This window comes from Balaenoptera musculus, chromosome 8, assembly GCF_009873245.2.
Source record: "Balaenoptera musculus isolate JJ_BM4_2016_0621 chromosome 8, mBalMus1.pri.v3, whole genome shotgun sequence".
Taxonomy (NCBI): Eukaryota; Metazoa; Chordata; class Mammalia; order Artiodactyla; family Balaenopteridae; genus Balaenoptera; species Balaenoptera musculus.
In genome coordinates this window covers 99,710,964-99,732,759 of record NC_045792.1, presented here as the reverse complement: position 1 = coordinate 99,732,759, position 21,796 = coordinate 99,710,964, and the positions used below count along the sequence as shown (strand labels likewise).

General features: G+C 48.4%; 1 protein-coding gene across 1 annotated transcript in view; it reads right to left on the bottom strand.

The window, feature by feature from the left end:
• Positions 1-21,152, bottom strand: part of CD6 (CD6 molecule) — a 41,283-nt gene extending 20,131 nt beyond the window's left edge. Inside the window, exon 1 of the mRNA XM_036861057.1 lies at positions 21,006-21,152. Coding sequence (XP_036716952.1) covers positions 21,006-21,066 — 61 coding nt within the window. The 5' untranslated portion in view covers positions 21,067-21,152. The remainder of the gene's footprint in view (positions 1-21,005) is intronic.
• Positions 21,153-21,796: the final 644 nt, after the last annotated feature.

Sequence of the window (21,796 nt, the reverse complement as noted above, 5' to 3'; positions counted from 1 at the left end):
ACCACCGGCTTTGGGGTATGATCTGTTTCTGGAACTCCCCGTCTTACTCTCCTGCTCAGGAAAGTGAGGGCGTGTGAGTGATGTTTTCCTGAAAGCTGAGAAAAGAGTCTATTGCTGTTCTGCATTCAATTCCATTAACACTTGCTGAACTTGTACCACGTGCTGGGGCCTGGAGCAGGTATTAGGGAAGTAAGCGCACATGGGATGACCCCGGGAGTAGGAGGGTCCACAGCCTTCCCAGCACCAATGCATCAGCTTCACAGGTGTCACTCTTGGGAAATTTTTTTTTATTTTCAAGTTTTTTTTATTGTCTTCTCAGTTACTAATAAAAGAACAGACATTTAATCAAAGAAGACATACACTTGGCAAGTGAGCACAAAAATGTTCAACATCATGAATCATTAGGGAAATGCAATCAAACCATAGTGAGATACATCTCCACACTTTTAAAACAGGTAGGGGCTTCCCTGGTGGCGCAGTGGTTGAGAATCTGCCTGCCAATGCAGGAGACACGGGTTCAAGCCCTGGTCTGGGAGGATCCCACATGCCGCGGAGCAACTAGGCCCGTGAGCCACAATTACTGAGCCTGCGCGTCTGGAGCCTGTGCTCCGCAACAAGAGAGGCCGCGATAGTGAGAGGCCCGCGCACCACGATGAAGAGTGGCCCCCGCTCACCGCAACTAGAGAAAGCCCTCGCACAGAAACGAAGATCTAACACAGCCATAAATAAACAAATAAATAAATAAATAAAATTAAAAAAAAAAAGACAGGTAATACTCAAAGTACTGATCATACCAACCAAGTACCGGTGAGGAATACAGGGGGACTGGACTGCTCCCATACTGTTGATGGGAATACAAATGGGTACAGTCATTCATTTAGAACAAGAAACCATATGTTCGTATAAAGAATTTTAGGTACATGTTCATAGTAAACTTATCTGTGATAGCCAAACTGGAAACAAACAGGAAATTCTTTTTTCATGATTTAGAACGGAGACTTTGGGGACAGACAGAATAGTGATCCGAACCCATCTCTGTCGATCACTAGCTGTGTGACCTTGGGAAAGTCACTGAGCCCTGCTAGACTTCAGTTTTAACCTGGCACTGGGCATAATACATAAGCCACATTGGATCGCTTTGAGGGGGTGCATGGATAACATATGTAACATGCTTAGGACGTGGTACATGGCCGCTGCCATTATGTCCCCCCACCCCACTTTCTCCTGTTCAGTCCTGAATGGACATGGGAGGGCAGTTGGCCATTGACTATGTATCTATTCATTCATCCCAGGCATAACGATGGCTCTGAGGGTGCCTCAGTTTTCTCTGTAAAGGGACAATTCCAGTTCCCCCAAAGCTGCCTTCTTTCCTCTTGCCTCCCCGTCTTTCTTAGGAAGCTTAGCAGAGCTGCCTCACACTCACAACTCGCTATTCCCTTCCTTGGCACTACAAACATGGCATCCAGCGTTCCTAGAGATGAGATGTGGACTGCAGTTGCCATGGTAACAGGAGTTCCTCTAAAAGCAAAGGCTCCTGTGGACCTGGCCCCAAGGCTTGCTCAGGTTCCCATGCCAGACTCTACCTTCTTTGCAGCTACCAGATGGTAAGACGGGATACCACCAAGCATAGAGATTCATGAGCAACTCATGATTGAGTTGCTCCAAGTGAGCCCAGCAGGCCAGAGACACTGGCCTTTTACAAGCCCCATCTTCTTGATCCCCCCGTAAGGATTCAGACCATTGCGTGCAGGAGGTGGACGTCCAGGTTCCTCTTCTAGAATTCCGATTCAGTAGGTCTTGGATGGGGCCCTAGCATCTGGATTGCGTAGAACCGTCTACCAGGTCTTGGGTAGCGGAAAGAGCATGAGATTGGAACTGAACAAGCCTGGGTTTGAAAACCAGCTTCTTCCTTACTATGGAAACCTTGGGCAAATCTCTTCATATGCCCCACTTGCCTCCCTCACCTCACAGGTATAAAAAACCTCACAGGAGGGACTTCCCCGGTGGCGCAGTGGTTAAGAATCCACCTGCCAATGCAGGGGACAGGGGTTTGAGCCCTGGTCTGGGAAGATCCCACATGCCACGGAGCAACTAAGCCTGTGAGCCACAATTACTGAGCCTGCGCGTCTGGAGCCTGTGCTCCGCAACAAGAGAGGCCACGATAGTGAGAGGCCCACGCACCGCAACGAAGAGTGGCCCCCACTTGCCGCAACTAGAGAAAAGCCCTCGCACAGAAACGAAGACCCAACACAGTCAAAAGTAATGAATAAATTAATTAATTAATTAAAAAAAAAAAAGGGGCTTCCCTGGTGGCGCAGTGGTTGAGAATCCGCCTGTCAATGCAGGGGACATGGGTTCGAGCCCTGATCTGGGAAGATCCCACATGCTGCGGAGCAACTGGGCCCGTGAGCCACAACTACTGAGCCTGCGCATCTGGAGCCTGTGCTCCGCAACAAGAGAGGCCGTGATAGTGAAAGGCCCGCGCACCGCAATGAAGAGTGGCCCCCACTTGCCACAACTAGAGAAAGCCCTCGCACAGAAACGAAGACCCAACACAGCCAAAAATAAATAAATTAATTAATTAATTTAAAAAAAAAAGAGACTAAGAGTTCACAAGTCCTTTAAAAACCTCACAGGAAAATAAAAAAAATAAAAATTAAAAAAAAAAAACCTCACAGGACTGAAACAAGATCACACAAAAATCTTGGGGCTTCCCTGGTGGCGCAGTGGTTGAGAGTCTGCCTGCCAATGCAGGGGACACGGGTTCGAGCCCTGGTCTGGGAAGATCCCACATGCCGCGGAGCAACTGGGCCCGTGAGCCACAACTACTGAGCCTGCGCGTCTGGAACCTGTGCTCCGCAACAGGAGAGGCCACGATAGTGAGAGGCCCGCGCACCGCGATGAAGAGTGGCCCCCGCTTGCCGCAACTGGAGAAAGCCCTCGCACAGAAACGAAGACCCAACACAGCCATAAATAAATAAATAAATAAATAAAATTAAAAAAAAAAAAAAAAAAAAGATCACACAAAAATCCAATACCTAGCCCCAGTAAGTAGCGAAGAAGATCCTGCAGAATCAACAAGCACAAATGTATATATGTGATAGATGTGTGTGCATATGAGGAATAGGCAGTAAAAGATTACAAACAAGATACACAGGATGATCATATTCTTGTAAATACAATGCATAGAAAAATGGCCAAAGAGACCTCATAAAGTTGAGGATGATGATATCTTGACTCCAGAACACTACTTTTCTATATATAGCTTAGAAAAATATTTGCTGGCAAGTACACATGCAGACATACGCAGGGATTGTCACTGCAGCAGTGTATGTAATCAAAGAAAATTGGAAGTAATCTAACAGTTCATCACCAGGAAATAATTAATGATACTATGTTATATTTATAGACTGAATTATTTTGTTAAAAGAATGAACTAGATCTATATCTATCCACTTGGATAGATCTTTGAAACATATATTGAGCAAGAAAAGTAAGCTGCAGAACAATACATCCAATATGATACCATTTATAGAAAATATGGCACATGTACTATCTGTTGGGTATTGATACATTTTTATGTAATAAAAGTATAAAAACATGGAAAAGAAGGGTACACACACCACACTTTGGAGCGTGAGTGCTCTGGGGAGGGAGGGATAAGGAAATATTTCAGCAGCATCTGTATGGTTTTCTTCCTTATTAAAATAGATCTGAGCAAATATGCAAAAATGTAAACATTTCTTAAATCTGGGTGGTGGGGATGCCTAGGAGTTGTTGAAACACTCTCTGTACTTCTGTGTGTTTTTCAATATTTCTCTCTAACAAAACGTCTGGAAGATTCTATAACAGGGTGGTAACAACAGTTACCGTTACAGGTAAATTTCTTTCTTTGTTTTCCTGTAGTTGCTAAATTCTGTACTATTTACATTATATATAATTTTAGTGTTGAAAATGAAAACAACAGTTTTTTAAAATGACAACATATGTGAAAAAGCCTTTGTAAATTGCTTGAGTCATATCAATGCCCCCTGCCAATGAGTCTTGTGTGCTTACATGGGTTTTTAATGTTTTAAATTCTTTCATCTCCATCATGATGCTCAGAGGAAGGTATTATTATCCCCACTTTACAAATGGGGAAATTTAGGGTCCAAGAGGTGTGGAGGAACTTTCCAGAACAACAAGGCTCATAAGAGGCAAAACAGGAGAACTTCCCTGGTGGTTCAGTGGTAGAGAATCCGTCTTGCAATGCAGGGGACGCGGGTTCGATCCCTGGTCGGAGAACTAAGATCCCATATGCCACGGGGCAACGAAGCTTGCGCGTCACAACTAGAGACCCCGAGTGCCACAACTACAGAGCCCACGTGCTCTGGAGCCCACTCGCCACAACTAGAGAGAAGCCCACGTGCCGCAACGAAAGATCCCACGTGCCGCAACGAAGACCGGATGCAGCCAATAAATAAATAAATAAAGGCAAAGCAGGATCTGAACTCAGACAAAGGGTTTCCTGGGCTGCCTTGATTACACCTGTTCAGGAAGTTACTGCAAGAGAGGTGACCTTTGGGCCAGGGCTTGGGGTCAAGGAACATTTCATTGGGGCAGAGGGAGCAGATCCATATTTATTGAACAGAGAGCTTTATAGACGTCATTCAGAAGCATCATGATGACCCTGTGAGGAAGTGCTATTATGAAACCCATTTAACTGACAAAGAGGCTCAGAGAAATTGTTGCTACTCCAAGGTCACAGAGCTTGGTGGTGAAAGAGCCAGAATTCAAATCCAAGCATGTTCCCCAGATTCACTCTTTCCACTGTGTCAGGCAGCTTCCACAAGTGAGAGAAGGCAGAGGGGCATTTTGGGTAGGGGGTACAGCACATGCAAAGGCCCGGAGGCAGGACAGGGCCTGCTGTGTTAAACTAGAAACTCAAGTATGTGAAATTTAAGAATAAAATCCCCCAGAATTTGGCCTCTGTGCGAAGGGCAGGGCTGGGTTTCTGGGTTTCAGTGGAAGCTGAAATTCTGCTGGGCCACGCAGGATTTTCCAGGGGGCCCGTCCCCACCCACCGGCTCTCAGGAGTGACTCTGGTTTGAAGTCTCCGAGAGCTGCTGGAGCAGCAGTTTCTGGGTGAATGAAGCTTGAGTGTGGGCAAGGGGTGAAAATCCCCCCAGCTCTCAGGGGTGATACTGACAACTTCCTGAGGTGGCCGAAAGCCCCCTTAAGAGAAGGGCCCCCTTAACGTCAGGCATCTAGCAGCTGTTGGAAGTCATCATCATTCCTCCTAGGAAGGAAACACAGCCCTTCCCAAGCAGGTGGGACTTCAGGATGGGACCAGAATGTCTCCTAGTGTGTAGGGACCAACCCTGGCTCAGCAGCTGTGCCCATTAGCTCCAAGGGGCCCCTCCCCTCTCACCACCCACCTCCTCTCTCTAAACAAATCCAGGCCCAAATCCAGGTTCAAAGGGGAAGCTGGGGAGGCACGGGGGATGTTCAGCCTGAATCTGCACGGCCGCCTTGTGTCATTAGCAGCTGAAGGCCGGCAGCAGCCAACGGCCACAAGGCCAACCAGGCCCATGAGTTCAAGTTCAGGAAGTAAATTTGGGTTCCCTGGGAGGAGGTAGCAGGTGTGTGTCCCTGCTTTACATACAGCACGCACTCTCCTATGACTCTCCATTGGGCCCACTGAAGTCTCAGTTTTCCAGGTAAGAAACTTGAACGACTTGCCCAAGGCCACAGTTACTAAGATGTGGAACCAGAATTCAACTTCTGGTCTCTCTAAATTCAAGCCCACTTCCCAGCTCTCTGGCGATATGGTCACCCCACACTCCCCTCCATAAGTCACGTCTAGGGCATTTCTGAAGTGGCTCAAAATCTTTCATGCTTCTGCCTATCTTAGCCCTTAGTCAGGGAGGTGCCATTCCTTCCTTCCTTCCTTCATTCATTTGTTCCTCATTCTTGGCCAGGCTCTGTGCCAGGCCCCAAGCCATGGTAGAGGACGAAGATATACTCAGAGTTGATTATGATCAGGTAGAGGTGCTATCCCAGGGGTCAGAATAAAGTGCTCTGGGAAGGGTAGAGGTGAGAGGGAATCATTCTGACAATTGGGAGGGGCTTTAGAGGATGCGTAGGAGTTCTCAAGGATGAGAACATGATGGAGAGCAGGAAATATCCAAGCTTTTGCCAAACAACCTGGGAGATCTAACTTATACCTTTCCAGGGGGTGAGCGGGCTCAGAGGAGAGATCATGTGGGGCAGTGACCTACCACTCTCCATGCCACCCTTTCTCCCCACCAGTGGCCTGACACCACAGGGCTTCCCTATCCTTCCTTGCAAAAGTGCTCGAGCTCTGACTTAAATGCTGGGAAGACATCGTTGCTTTCTCAGTCCCTGAACCCCAGCAACGGGTAAGATCTCTGGTCAGCGTCTCCCCCTCCGGTGTCTAAAGAGGCCTTCAAACTGGGGCAAGGAGAGAGCCAGCTGAATGTTTGGTCAATGCCAAAGTATGATGGACCCTTGGGAAGCTTTGCAGAGGTTTGAGGTGGGCATTCTAGCTCTGGCAACCAGCACCCACTGCTTTGGGGTGAGGGTCTGGCTCAGCCAACAGACCTCCCACCTACTCACTCCCCGCCGCATCCCGCCCTCCCAATCCACTCCCCTGGCTGGTGACTCTGCTTCTAAACTCCAGAGTCCCGGGGAGCAGAGAAGTCAAGAAGCCACTTCCATAGGGTTGGGGGCAGCTCGGCAGAGTTGGAAGCAGGTGGGCTTTGGAGTCAGACAGATGTGAGTTCGAATCCCATCTCTTCCTCTTAATACCAGGATCTGGATTTCTTTTCTTCTTTAAAAACTTTTTATTGGCATATAGTTGATTTACAATGTTGTGTTAGTTTCAGGTGTACAGCAAAGTGAATCAGTTTTACATATACATATATGCACTCTTTTTCCTAAACTCTAGTATCATCAGTGACCTTTGTCCACGTAAGCAGTGATGTTCATAGCCACCTCCTGGGGCTACTGGGAGATTAAAAGAGAAAATGATCGTCATGGGGCCTGACTCTCAATAGCAATTTGGCAACACGCTTGCACAATCTTTAATGCAATTCTGAAGCCCCAGATATCCCTGGGTTTTTCATAACTCTGTGGGTGGCCTTCCTGACCTGAAATGATGCCGGCTTGTCCATGGTCTTTATTTATTCTACGTGGTGTGAAAAATCATATATTTTGTTGCAGAAATGTTAAGGTGTTTGGTTACAGGGGCTGCTCAGGCCCCTGCTGAGACATTACATAACATAAACATGTCACCTCTCTAAAATCCTAACATTCTAGATTCTGATTTGAACCTGGCCCCAGAGATTCCAGAAAGAGACTCAGGGCCTGAAACGGTTTCCTGTCTTTCCCTTGAAGGAGCAGCTGTGTGGATGAGTTCTCGAAATTTAAGGCCAGAAATGATGACCTAACTTCCCCCTTTATCTTCTTCTTTCCTCACCTTCCCCAGTGGAAACCCTCCTCAGAAAAGAATCTTCTTCCGTTAACCAATGAGGAAAAGGCAAGCAATAGAATAATGGGCAAAAGGCAGGAGGAGGCCCTTCACAGAAGAAGAAACACACAGGACCCTTGAACATATGAAAAACACCCAGCCACACGGCCACAGAGGAAAGCAATGTCAGGCCGCAGGGAGAGACTGTTTCACAGGCACTAGATTGTCGACAATTAAGAAGGGTGGTAATATGGAGTGTTGGTGAGGATGGGGATCAGTAGGGACTCTGTACATTGCTGGGGGGGGGGGCGGTGGAGCAAAGCTGTCACAACCACTCTAGAAAGCATTTCCATAGTCGTGACCCAGAAATTCCACTCCTGAGTCACGTGCGCACGCATGCACACACACACACACGCACGCACGCACGCACGCACTGCTATGGGCTGAATTGTGTCCCAGCAAAACAGATATGTTGGAGTCCATACCTCCCAGTACCTCAGAATGCAACCTTGTTTGGAGATTGGGTCTTCACAGAGTTAAAATAAGGTCACTAGGGTGGGCCCTAATCCAGTATGACTGGTGTCCTCATAAAAAGGGGAAATTTGGAGGCAGACGTATGCACATGGGAGGGCAGAGATGGGGATTTGTTTCTAGAAGCCAAGAAATGCCGAAGATTGTCAGCAAACCACCAGAAGCTAGGAGAGAGGCGTGGAACAGATTCTCCCTCACAGCCTCAGAAGGAACCCACCCTGCTGACACCTTGATCTTGAATTTTCAGCCTCCAGAATTGTGAGACAATACATTTCTGTTGTTCATGCACCCATTTGTAGTCCTTTGCAGCCCTAGGAAACTAAGTCACACGCGTACCTGCAACAAAGGTCACCTCTAGGAGGCAAGAGCTGGCAAGAACCCACAGCTGCTTCTAGGGAGTCTTGGAAGAGAAGAGGAGGGGAACCCGCAGGATGGATGGATGTGCCCTCCTTCACTTCCAGATCGCCAGAGTCAAAAAATCCACAAGTGCTTTGTGGGACTCAGTTTCACGGCTACATGGACGTGGCTGGAACTGAGCCAGCTCCCACAGATGCGGGTGATGAAAAATGGTCTCTAAAGATCTTCAGGGAGGGCTTTAGAGTCTATCTAGAGAGCGAGAATTGGGGAGCTGACATTCCGGTCATACCCATTTCCCCTCAGAGAGGTTTGGAAACTTGCCCAAAGTCACAGAGAAGGTGGTGCGGCCTGGGATCCCATGCTGGTCTCCGAGACCCCAGAATCCACGTTCTCACAGCCATTCTGACAAATATTCATCACAACCAACACAGTGCCCTTCAGCACACCCACCTCCGCGCTGATGCGACTAAACGCCCACGACGCTACAGAGACTTACACACTCCTTCCCTCAGGAACGAAAGTCCTCACTGTGAGTGCGTGCTGGGTGAGATCTCTTTTAATGTGGCTGTTATAACATTTTTACAATAAGGATGACTAATGTTTACATTGTGTCTGAATTCTCAGCTGGAACCAGGTGGGAGTGACAAGGAGAGATGGTAGAATTGAGACCAGCCATTGTTATGACCTTGGGCGAGTCCTTGTCCCCTTTGCCCTCCTCCGACAGCCCCTGATGTGAGGTTGCCGAGAAGACTTTGCTTCCCTCCCTCACAACACAGCCCCCGCTGCCCCCACTGCCTCCCCCCAACTGGTCCTTCCACCAGTTAACGCAGTATATCCCACACCAGACCAATTTAAGATCCAAGATTAAATAGTATTGAATCACACAGTAAGCAGATGACTCCTTTTCCAATTCTTCAGTCCTGGGGATTACAAGTCTTTAACAAAGGGAGAGCTGACTTGGGTTTGGCTGGCAGGCTAGTGAAGGACACAGTTGTTCTGAGTGTCTTATCTGTTTATACAGATATATTCAATTTATTGAAGCAACATTGGTCTGAGATATATGAAACCTAGAAGATATCTAGGTTTAAATAAACTTACTTAGGCTTACATACGAAGTTGATTATAAAAAATATTTGTTAAATAATTGTATACACATAAGGGCAAATCAAATCACATCCCTTTATACTTAAAACTCTCTGATGATTTCCCATTTCCTTTGGATTAATTCCAAGCCCGTACGTGATCTGTTTTCCCTGACATGTGTCAACCTCTCCATCTCCATCTCCATCTCCTCCACTCTCCCCTTCCCTCTGTAATCTCCTCCAGCATGTGAACCTCACTCCTGCTTCAGGGCCTTTGCACCTGCCATGCCCTCTGCCTGGAATGTCCTGCTCACTGATCTTGGCACGCCCAGCTCATCCCATCAATCAGATCTCTGCTCACATGTCGTCAGAGGCCTTACCTGGATCCCCATTCCAATCTCTGTCTTCCTTCCTTTGCTCTATTTCCTTTGTTGCACATATTCCTCTCTGAAATGATACTATTTTTTTTTTGGTAGTCATTTTTTAAAATTAATTTTTATTGGAGTATAGTTGCTTTACAATGTTGTGTTAGTTCCTACTGTATGGCAAAATGAATCAGCTATGCATATACATATTTCCCCCCTTTTTTGGATTTCCTTCCCATTTAGGTCACCAGAGTGCGTTAAGTAGAGTTCCCTGTGCTATACAGTAGGTTCTCATTAGTTATCTGTTTTATACATAGTATCAATAGTGTATAGGTGTCAATCCCAATCTCCCAATTCCTCCCATTCCTCCCCGCTTTCCCCCTTGGTATCCATACATTTGTTTTCTACGTCTGTGTCTCTATTTCTGCTTTGAAACGATAGTATTTTTTAAACGTTTATTCATTTGTCTGTTTTCTCCACTAGAATATGAGCTCCTTGAAGTCTGGGACTTTGTCTCACATCCTCAGTGGCTAAAAACAGTGCCCAACACGTAATAGGAGCTCCACAAATGAATGGCAGGAAGCTGTGAAGGTGGAGGGAGGACGGGCCGGGGAGCAGGGAGGAGCCCCGCCAGGCTCCACAAGGAGGCAAGGCAAGATGGCGGCCGTCAGAGGCTCAGCCTGAGAGCTCACACTTGGCCCCATCAGCACCAGCCTTCAAGACACTGAGCCAACTGGTTCCCACTCACTGAGCCAGCAGAGAAAGCTGAGTCGGCCACTGTATCTGTAAGAGAATGATGGCGTTACAACATCACCATCAAGAAACTATCATGATGGGCTTCCCTGGTGGCGCAGTGGTTGAGAATCTGCCTGCCAATGCAGGGGACACGGGTTCGAGCCCTGGTCTGGGAAGATCCCACATGCCACGGAGCAACTGGGCCCGTGAGCCCCAACTACTGAGCCTGCGCGTCTGGAGCCTGTGCTCCGCAACAAGAGAGGCCACGATAGTGAGAGGCCCGCGCACCGCAATGAAGAGTGGCCCCCGCTCTCTGCAACTAGAGAAAGCCCTCGCACAGAAACGAAGACCCAACACAGCCAAAATAAATAAATAAATAAGCAAAAAAAACCAAAACAAACGAAAAAAGAAACTATCATGATAATAACTGATTCAGGCCAGAATCAGCCATAATATTACAAGTGGGTAAAGGTTTGAAGGGAACCAAAAAATTTGCGAATTCTCAAAGAATCTGCCAACAAGAGACATATTTATTACAGAGGAGAAGAGTGACTTTACCTAGCAGACATCACCTTAGCCAAGCAACCAGAGTTAGACCATAGGTAATGGGACAAGCTGATACCATGTCTGAGAAGGACACAACTTCACTTCTCTGAAACTCCTGCCAGAAAAGACACAACTAATCACGAGGAATCATCAGACAAGCCCCGTTGAGGAACATTTTACAGAATAACTGGCCTGTACTCTTCAAAATGATCAATATCTTGAAAGAAAAACATCTGAGTAATTGTTCTAGATTAAAGGAAAATAAGGAGAATGAAATGCAACACATTCAATGGAATTTTCTTTTGCCTCTAAGGCAAATTGTTTTGGAGCAATTGGCAAAATCTGAAAAAGTTCTACAGATTATTTTTGTAGCAATGTTAATCACCTGATTTTGATATGTGGACGGTGGTTACATAAGCGAGTGACCTTTTTTTTTTTTTTTTTAAGACATGTTGAAGTATTTAGGAGAAAGGGAAGTTACGTCTACAACCTACTCTCAAATGGTTCAAGAAAAATGTAATAGACAGAAAAATAGAGAAAATGATAAAAATATTACTAGTCCGGAATCTGAGTAACGAGCATATGGAAAATCTTTGTATATTTTTGCAACTTCTCAGTAAGTCTAAAATTGTGCTGAAATAAAATTTTTTTAAATAAAACTAAACAAAACAGTCGGGGAGCCGTTGAGATGGTGGAGGCAAAGTGGCTGCAGGAAGCCAGCTCCTCGCCTCACAAAGCTGACCTCTCAGAGCCCAGGGTCAGCTGTGTTCACCTCAGACCCACGTCAGACCGCAGCCCTCCCCTGCCGTCTCCACATTGAGGTGGGGGGAGCTGAGGACGCATCTGTGGGCACAGGCCAGCGCCACACCCTCTGGGTAATGTGGGGAAGGGGCCCCAGGCAGAGCCTGCAGACCCTTCTCACCCTTGCTCCTGACCTTGGGTGCCTCACTCCCCATTTTGCACCTCAGTTTCTTTGACAAATGGGTAGATGTCAGTGACTGGCAGCCCTCTGGGGATGGAGTCTTTCAGCTCAGATACTGCTGCGGTATTTCTAGAACCCCATCTGGAGAGTGCAGCACGTCTCTCCAAGGAGCTTGATTCATTTGGCAAGTGTGTTTACTTAGTTTAGCTGAAGGAAAGAGAGGAAGGTGGTCTCGCTGAGCAGAATGGCTAGTAGATGTCCTCCCTGTCTGGGACATGCTTCTCCACCTCTGCCCCCGCCCCAGCCCAGCTCCCAGGCACCCCTTCTGGAAGAGATGAACATCCTAGCAAAAATTTTATTGAAGTGTAGAGAAAATCTTTCCCCAAGCCCCATTTAGGAAGAGGCAGCTGGCGGGGATGGGTTGGTCGGTGCCCAGAAAGTGACTCTGGTCCCAGTTCTGTCGGCAACTCGCTGTGTGGCTCCAGCTTTCCAAGCATCACTTTGTGCTTCTGCAAGATGGACAGAGCCATGCTTGGCTTTGCACACGGCTGATGACACAGTGATTTCACCTCTGTGTTCTCCCTGGCTCAGGGCTCAGTAGGTGACTTCCAAACTGGAAGTGGGGCACACAGATGGGATCGCCAGGACGCCTTGAGAAACTCTCAGCTCTGAGGAGCCCCCTCACTCACACAGCCTGCGTCTCCGCACAGCCCTGGCCTCCAGCCCCGGGTGCAGACTCCCTGGGCTAATCTGGCCCTACCTGGAAAGTCCAGCCCAGCTCAGGGTCATGATGGAGTGGTCGGGGGTGTCCTGGAAACTTACAGGCTGGAACTTCTAATGTGCCCTGCCATCTCCTAACACTCAGTGGAGATCCGGGGGCAACGCCCTTGCAGGGGAAAGGAAGGGGGTCACTTTCCCATTATGGTACCCTAATCCAGCATCTCCCAAGGGCTCCGCGGCCTCCCTCTCAGCCCCTCAGCCCTGCCTCCCTGCCCAGCCTCTTGGAGGCTGTCTCAGCTGCCACTTTCAGGCAGAGGCAGCTGGGCCACAGGAGTCTACAAAATGGTGGGCGGAAACCCGGGCTTCCCTCCGCTCTCTCCACGAGCTCCTGCCCTGGCCCCAGGCCCAACTGTAGCTGTGGCCATGGGGCTCTTTGGCGCCCAAGAAGCCCCGTGTTTCCCCAAGTACTTCACAGCCATTGTCTCATGGAGCTTCATCCCAGCCCTGGGCTCTGGAGGTTGCCACTGACCCCACTTTATGGCTGGGGAAACTGAGGCTGAGTGGAAGCTTGGCCAGGAAGTGGCTTCTGACACACAAGTTCCTTCAAGGGTTTTTTCACCCAAGTTCCATGACAGCCCAGCTGTTGGTAGCTGTGGTGAAAACCCCCCAGAGAATGGGGGACCTTTCCTATAAAAATCTTGAGGTGTCTGGAGTCCCAAACCCCGCCCATCTTCCAGGGCTGGGAAATATCATGGATTTGGAGTTATAAAGTCAAGTTAAAGATCTGGCGCCTATTAGTTAGCTGTGAGTCTTGTTAAAAACAAGACAACAGGGCTTCCCTGGTGGCGCAGTGGTTGAGAATCTGCCTGCTAATGCAGGGGACACGGGTTCGAGCCCTGGTCTGGGAAGATCCCACATGCCGCGGAGCAACTGGGCCCGTGAGCCACAACTACTGAGCCCGCGCCACAACTACTGAGCCTGCGCGTCTGGAGGCACCCCTTCTGGAAGAGATGAACATCCTAGCAAAAATTTTATTGAAGTGTAGAGAAAATCTTTCCCCAAGCCCCATTTAGGAAGAGGCTCCGCAACAAGAGAGGCCGTGATAGTGAGAGGACCGCGCACTGCAATGAAGAGTGGCCCCCGCTTGCCACAACTAGAGAAAGCCCTCGCACAGAAACGAAGACCCAACACAGCCAAAAATAAATATAAAAAAGTAAATAAATAAATAAATAAAAGATTACTATTAAAAAAAAAAATTTTTTTTTTAAAAAAGAAAAAAACAAGACAACAGGCCCCAAGTGGAGTTGTTTATGCTAAAGCCCCACATCACCAAGCTGAGACTTAATTATGGTTTCAGCTCTCCCAGAAATGGAATCTTAAACCAGTCAATCAGGAATCACCTGACCAGCACTAGTTAGGTCATCTGCCTGCTAGACCCCACCATCCCCTAAAAGAAAGTAACTTTGAGATAACCAACAAGGACAGCACAGGGAACTATACTCAATATTTTGTAATAACCTATAAGGGAAAAGAATGTGAAAAAAAATAGATATATATGTATGTGTAACTAAATCACTCTGCTGTACACCTGAAACTAATACAAGATTGTAAATCTATACTTCAATTTAAAAAAGTAAAATTAAAAAAACGATAAACGACAAAAGAAAAAGTAACTTTGCAACAACCAATCTGCTTTTTTGCCTAGTATAACTTTCTTGTTCCTACTCCCTTCTGCCTGTAAAAGTCCCCTTTTATACCTGTCCTTTCTATCTGCTAGATCGTATGCCGCCGATTCGAATCGATTTTTGCTCAGTTTAAAAATTTTAATATGCCTCAGTTTATCTTTTAACAGTCTATTAACTGTGCCATCCAGGAAAAGTCACTTCACCTCTCTGAGCCTCAGTTGCTTAATCTGTAAAATGGGGGCAATAACTCCTACTTCACAGGACTGTGATGAGGAGAAGACAGGTATATGAATTTACACCTGTTGGCCTGGCGAATGTAAATGTAAATGTACGGTTTGTGTGGGCCTTCTCTGTGCCGGTCTCTGTGCCTGGCATGCTCACTGCATCCTCATGACACAGCAGTCTGGATGAGTCAGCAGAAAAAGAGCCTGGAGCCCAGCTCCTCTGGGAATTGGGGCCCTACCTACCCAATAGGCCTTAGACCATGCTCTCCAGATTCTGCTCAAATGGGCCCTTTTGCCTGAAATGCCTTTTTTTTTCCCCTTTAACTTTTTATTTTGAAATGATAGACTCACAAGAAGTTGTCAAAATAGCACAGAGAAGTCCCATGCACTCATCTTCCAGCTTTCCCTGACGGTGACCTATTCTGTAACTACAGTAAATTACCAAAACCAGGAAGTTGATACTGGCACAACACGACTATCTCACCAGCCTTTGCATGCACACATTTAAAAAAATGCCCTCGTGCCTAGGATGTTTTTGCCGTCTTTCTTTTGTATGCAAAAGCCTTCTTGTCCCCCGTGTCCAGCCCCTCTGGGACAGTGATGTCCCCCTCTCCGGGAAGCTCAAGCTCTCCCTGTTCTGACTCCTGGCTCCCAGAAATAGCACAGCCCAGTGATAGAGAACATGGGTTTGGGAGATCTACAGACATGGATTTAATCTCAGCATCAGCCACCAGCCCGGGGCAAAATACAGAACTTTCTGAGCCTCCATTTCCCCACCTATAAAATGGGGACGAGTGCCCCAGTGTCAATGTAGCACAGGATAAGCATGGCTGGTGCTTGGAGAATGTAAGTCCCCTGCAATGGATGGTGGTTATGGCTGTCATCGGATTGCACCTGTTGTCACATCTATCCCAGAATGACCCTCGTATGTTTTGCCACCTTCCTCAACATTTAACATGTTCAAGGTCAAACCTTCATATCTCAGTGCCAGCCCAGGGCCTGGCACATAGCAGGTGTTAAAGAAATTGTGGGTAGATGGAGCCCCCTGCCAGGCAAGCTTTCCTTCGGCTCACGGAGTCTCTGCAGCTTCACTTCGTTCATTCCCGGCCTGGGTGGGCAGGGTAAGTGTACAGCAAACCCATGGAGGCTGGGCTTTGCTGAAAGAGGCAGCCCTTTTGCTCCCATCCGATCCTGAGAAGTCTTCCAGGGGGTCCCAGGACCCCAGAGGCCCCTCGGGGCTGTCCCTGGATGCAATGTTGAGGCTGCAAACCCGGGAGGGTACAACACCTTGGGGAGATGCCTCGTCCTCAGAGGGAATCCCGGGGGCAGACAGCCAGGAGACAGGCAGGGCCACTTTTTCCCGTCAGGACACCTCAGCTCAAGCGTTGGCACATCTTAGCTCCAGGCTTGGGACAGGCCTCAGCCTTGTTAAACCCCGGTTTCCTCACCTAACACCATGGGGTTGTCACGTGGGTAAATGAGTTTATTGTGCAAATGGCATCATGTTAACCGCTAAATCCTGCATTTACATATAAGAGATCTTTGTCCTGGCTGTGTAACATTTATAAGCTCACATTTAGGTGGTCACTGACAGGATATTAAATACCACATGTCTGGCCAGAAATGAAGAACATTGTTTCCACGATGTTTATTTTCACCATTGTTACCATTAGGTGATGTACAATGGCTTTATCTTGAAGGCAGCAATATAAAGTTTTTTCTAAAAATAAACGTCTTTATACTTTAAAACATCCATTAAGGGTATTAAGCAAATTGTCAGGAAGGATGGCAGCTTCAGTAGTCACCGGGAAGGGAAGGAATGAGGGCCCCCAGGAAATGCTGCTCTGACGCCCCTCGCCCTGACCTGGCCTATGGGAGGCCAGGGCTGAGGGTGGGATGGGTGGTCTGGAAGACACTGAGACTGGGGAAGGCAAGCGACCCGGGAATTCCAGCCCCACCAGCGTCTGTTCAGTGCAGGGCTGAGCATCTGGCATGGGATTTAGTTGTGGTCCAGGCAGGAGGAGGGTGGGCCCCATGCCTGGGGGGGATCTTTTCCTCCAGGGCCCTGTCCCAAAGCCTCAGCTGGAGCCACCTGCTTACTCCTCCCTGTCCCAGGGGGACAGCTGATGCTTCAGCCTCAGAATCCGACAGCTGGGGGCCCAAATTTAATTTTCGAGCATTCCTGTGAGAAGTGAGGCTGGCTCGGAGCAGGACTCAGTAAATGCGAACTGAATGAAAGAGGCTGTGGGCAGCGTTTCTCACTCATTCTAGACCTCTCTGGAATCATCTATGTTTGGCTAAATATGCCAGACCCAACGCCCTAGGAGCTGCCTTGTCCCACATTACCACCATGGTCACGGCCATGCTAACTCTCCCCACCAGTCATATGACCAGAGAGCCAGACTAAGCTAGGAGAAATATGCAGATGTCTGTCATATGTTATTTATAGATCTATGAGTTGGAGTCTTGCCAGGCAGGAAGAACATGGGGGGGAAAAAAAGAATAGTAAACATTTGTTTAATTTAATTCAATCAAGTGGTCAAACTCCCTGGGCTGGGGGGAGACAGAGAGAATTAGGTTTTTGAAACCTGGATCGTGGGTCGAGCAACCAGCCCAATCAGAGGCCATGGGCTACCCATCAGCAGCACAAGAGAATCATATCTTATATTTTGACAAAACAACAAAAAAGCTGTCCTCATCTCAGTCCACTGAGATGGAAACTCCAACCTGCTCGGGATAAGCCAAGTTACGCGCAATGGTACGATTCTTTTCTCCTTGGTAAGTGATTTTTCAGCCCAGGAAGATTAGAATTTAAAAAATAGAGGTGTGAAATAAACAAAAACCCGTAGTATCTGTACCTTTCTGTTAAGTTTAAGTTGGGTCAAGTTCTGTATGTTGGTGTATAAAATCCTGTATTTTAATGTTTAAGAACTTTTGGCTATAGAGTTACTCATGTTTGTGACTGAGTAACTGACTTCAGTTGAAATCTGTAAACTTGATTAGACTACTTAAGAGAACTTAATATTCACTTTCTTAATAAGTTAGTTTTTTAGATCTATAAGCATTCTTTTAAATCCTTGGGAAGGTTGTATTTCTTAGAGGTATTTGAAGCATTTATAAGAAAATCAAATTCATTAAATTTATAAATGTAGTGTAGAGTATCTAAGGTGGTGCTAGCCAGTATAAATGTAAGGTGAGCTCCATATGTCATTTTAAATTTTCTAGGAGGCACATTTTTAAGAAGGAAAAAGGAATAGGTAAACTTAATTGTAACAGTAAAACTTTTTTAACCCAACATATCCAAAATATTATCATTTCAATGTAATCATATAAAAGTTATTAACGAGATATTTTACAATTCTTTTTTCGAACACATCTTTAAACTCTGCTGTGTATTTTATATTCCTAACACATCTCCGTTCAGACAACCGCATTCCAAATGGAACATTCTAATAGCAGCTGGATTAGACATCACAGATCTAAGGGAATTCAGTCAGCTACATTTGTCAGTAGTATTTATTCTTTAAGGAGACTTACTCTGTTCAACCTGACTTGCTGAAATATTAAGCAAAGACCCCTTGAGAGCCATTGTTAAAAACTACTGGACTTGCAAAAAAAAATGAGATCTGTGTATTGAATTTACAAGGTAAGGAAAAATAGATTTTTTTAAATGTGTTAATTTAAGAAACTATTTTTTTAAAGTAAAACCACAAATAGCCTTTTCAAGTGCACAACAGCAGCCCTTGAGGACCTTGCCAACCACGGTCCGGATGGAATTCGAGTCACCGACCTCGGCTCGGCCCTGGTGGGAATGGCCGGGTTTTTTGTTCCTGCATCTGATGCAGAGTGTCAGATCTGACCAAGCTCTTAAGGATCATCTGCCCAAAGAGCCCCATTCCACCCAAACTGAGGTCCAGAGCCGAGAAGCACCGTCGCAAGGTGAATTAAAGGCAGGGTGGCAGCAATCGGCTGGTCTCCTGACTCCCCTTCCCCCCAACCTCCCCGGTCAGGGGCTTCTAGTTCATTCTCTCCACCTCTCCATCCCCATTTGGCTGATCTGGAAACTGAGGCAGAACTGGAGGATAAGTGGACAAACAGGTCCTGGACCCAGGCCTCCAGGGAGCACCAGCAGAGAATTGGGAAGCATGGCTCTCTAGGCCCTGGTCCCTGCCCTGGTCATTCATCAGCACAAACCAAGGCCTGCCGAGAGGCCGGCCCAGAATCCAGGCCAGCCTGGCCAGAGAAACAGCTGTGTGAGGCCCAGGATGGAGCCTGGAGGTGGGACTGCAAAGGGAAGTAGGAAAGGGGAGGCCGGCTCCACCAGGACCCAGGAGAGCCAGACTCCATGTGCCTGTGGTCTGAGGGCACAGCCTGGTGACCCGCCCAGGCCACATGCAGCCCTCGGGGTGATGCCCTAGAACTCCCTTATGGACCTCATTCTTCCAGCTCCCTTTCCTTCCTCCCTCTTCCCCGTTGTTTTTCTTTCTTTCCTTTTCTTTTCTCAAGTTCCCTTCTGCCCAGAGTGCCCCTCCTGCCAGGCCATATTTCCCAGCACTAGGACCTATACCACTGTGCACCCTTAGCAGGGTTGAAGGGAGCGGCATTTAATGCCATTAAATCGCATAGCGAGGAAACTATTCCCGCCCAAAGGACTTTCAGACCCCCTGAAAAGTCAAGAAGAAAATAACAATTTGGAGGCAGGATGTCTTTATCATGCCCTCATCTTCCCTCTAACAAAGAGGGCTGGCAAAGGCTTCAGGCTCAAGGGCCGTTACGTTCTTTTAACTTTTTACTAACACATCAGAGGAATTGGTTTTCACCGCCATTTATTTTTATGCTTAACTTTACCTCTTATTTGTGGCAAATGATGTCAGTTTTCCATTTGTAATTGTCACGTAAAGTTTCCTTTCAAAACTGAACTTGTATTAGTAACAAGTGAGTCAACTGACTATAAGTACAGTTTGGAAAACACGAAGTAAGTAAATAACTATCCTGAGGGTGGAGTGGGCCGGGCAGAGACAAGGTGATGTGTAAGGAACTGGGCCCCAAGGGACCCTCCGCTTCACCTTCCTGGGCTCTGCCCAGCCCAGGTTCCCACCTCCCTTCAGGCACTGTTCAAGGCCAGATCCCGGGGCCCAGGGGCCGGTCCGCAGACCTCTCAGACCCAGACTTAATTCTGAGCCGAGGCCGGCGGCTCGTGGAGAACAGAGGATGGAGATGCAGAGCAAGGGCCCCACTCTCGGACCATCTGTCTGTTCAGCTTGGGGGCAGAAAGTGGCCGAGCTCCAGGCGCTCCTGGCAGAGCGAGACAGGCAAAGCCTCTCTTCCGGGGCCCATATACGGGGCCGAAGGAGCACCTATTCCTGATCCCAGAGCTAAACGGCTTTCCTTGAACCAGTGTGAGGTCAGGAGGCTGGGAGCACGTGCCTCTAGATAGACAGAGGCAGGGAGAAGAGCCCCCCACGGCTCCCCGAATGCTCCAGCCTTCCTGATGGGCCTTCCTGGGTCTCCCTAACACCACACTGAAAGCACTTAGCATATCTACTGCCAGGTGGACCCAGACTCCCAGGCCCAGAATTCTGTTTCCATACCCATCTCCTTATCCCCCAGTGTGAGGGCCCAGAGCAGCAGGGTCTCCTGCCCAGCTCCTGCCACCTTGGACCCTGCGCTCCACAGGGGCCAACAAGCATCCGATGAGCACAGCCCAGTGCCCGAAACTTCCTGCCACCCGATGCCTGGCCCAGGTTGCGAGGGTGTTTTGGCACCCAGGTGGAGCTCTGGATCAGGGAGGATCTGAGCCTCCAGAGCCTTTCTGTTCATTTGTGCCCTAAACTACCCCCAGGGGAGCAACCAGCGGCCAGCTGTCCCCAGCTCTGCTTAGCTTCCCGAATTCTGTTTCAGGACGGCTCTGCTGCGAGCGGTACAAGCTTGGTGAACCCAGGCCCTCAGCTTTGGGGTTGAAAATACGATCATCAGTGGTCCTAGTTCTCTGGAAGGCAAACGGTTCCTTCCTGAGAGTTGGCAAGAAATAAGGATGCAGGGGTTCCTGAGCTTGTGGGTGGGAGATGTCTCCCTCCTCCGAGCCTGGAACCCCATTGATGAGACACCCCACATGCTACCCGCATTATCTGACCCTCAGGGGTCCTCTTAGCACTGCCCAGGCACAGCCTCAGCCCCTCATGGGGGTCCCTGTACCCTCTCTGCGCCCCTAATGCTGTTGACACAGCTGGGACCATCCTGGTACCAGAGTATAGTCTTGGCTAAAAGGCTCCAGACAGGTGAGTGTGAGAAAACAAGCAGAAAAGGGGCCAGGAGGGCAGTTCCCAGGCTCTCCTGCAGGAGCTGCAGGAGGTGGGGAGAGGGCTACCTGAGAGAGCTGCCGTCAGCAATCCAGCAACCACGAAGAAGAGCATTACGTCTGGTGTCATCTCCGACCGCTATGCATGCCCGCCAGTGGGAAGCACCATCCTAGGGCCAGAAGGTGGGCAGGCTACCGAGTGCCCCTCGCAGCTGCTCTGCCCTTAGCTGCTCCCGTTTGTGTATCTCTCTCTGCAGGAGACAGCACCCCTTTGCACGCATGCGGCCAAACCCAGCCTGTGAGTGTCTCTCACGCCTCTGTGCTCTACTTGTGGTTTCGATCTCCAGGAAGCAAGGCTGGTAATATAGGCGAGGAGAGCCCAGCTGCCTCGACTGTGAGCCCCCCAAGCCTGGCTGAACCCCAAGAGTCGCAGAGTGAGACACACACACACACACACACACACACACACACAGGGGCCTCAAGGGTCTCCTAAGGAAGAGGGAAGCAGAGGGGGCATGCCTCACTTCTGGAGACCTGGTACATAGTAAGTAGAACGCTCCATCAGTACATATTAGAAGAGTGAATGAGTGACCCATTTCTGTCCTAGTCCATGGGATCTGGCTCTCATGGGATTGAATCCTAAGCTTTACCTTGTTCTCAGGTGCAAAGATGGCTGGGAAGAAGGAGGGCGTGGCCTTGCACTTTCAAGAGGGAGCACCTCCACCTCCCCTCAGAGAATGGTACATCAGGAGGGGTCTGAGAAATGCTTTTCCCCACCTCCTCTGCAGGCTGGAAGCATCCCCGGCGATGGCGCAAAAGCCTCCAGTCCCCGCTCCGCTGGGTCCTGGGTTGGGGGTTCA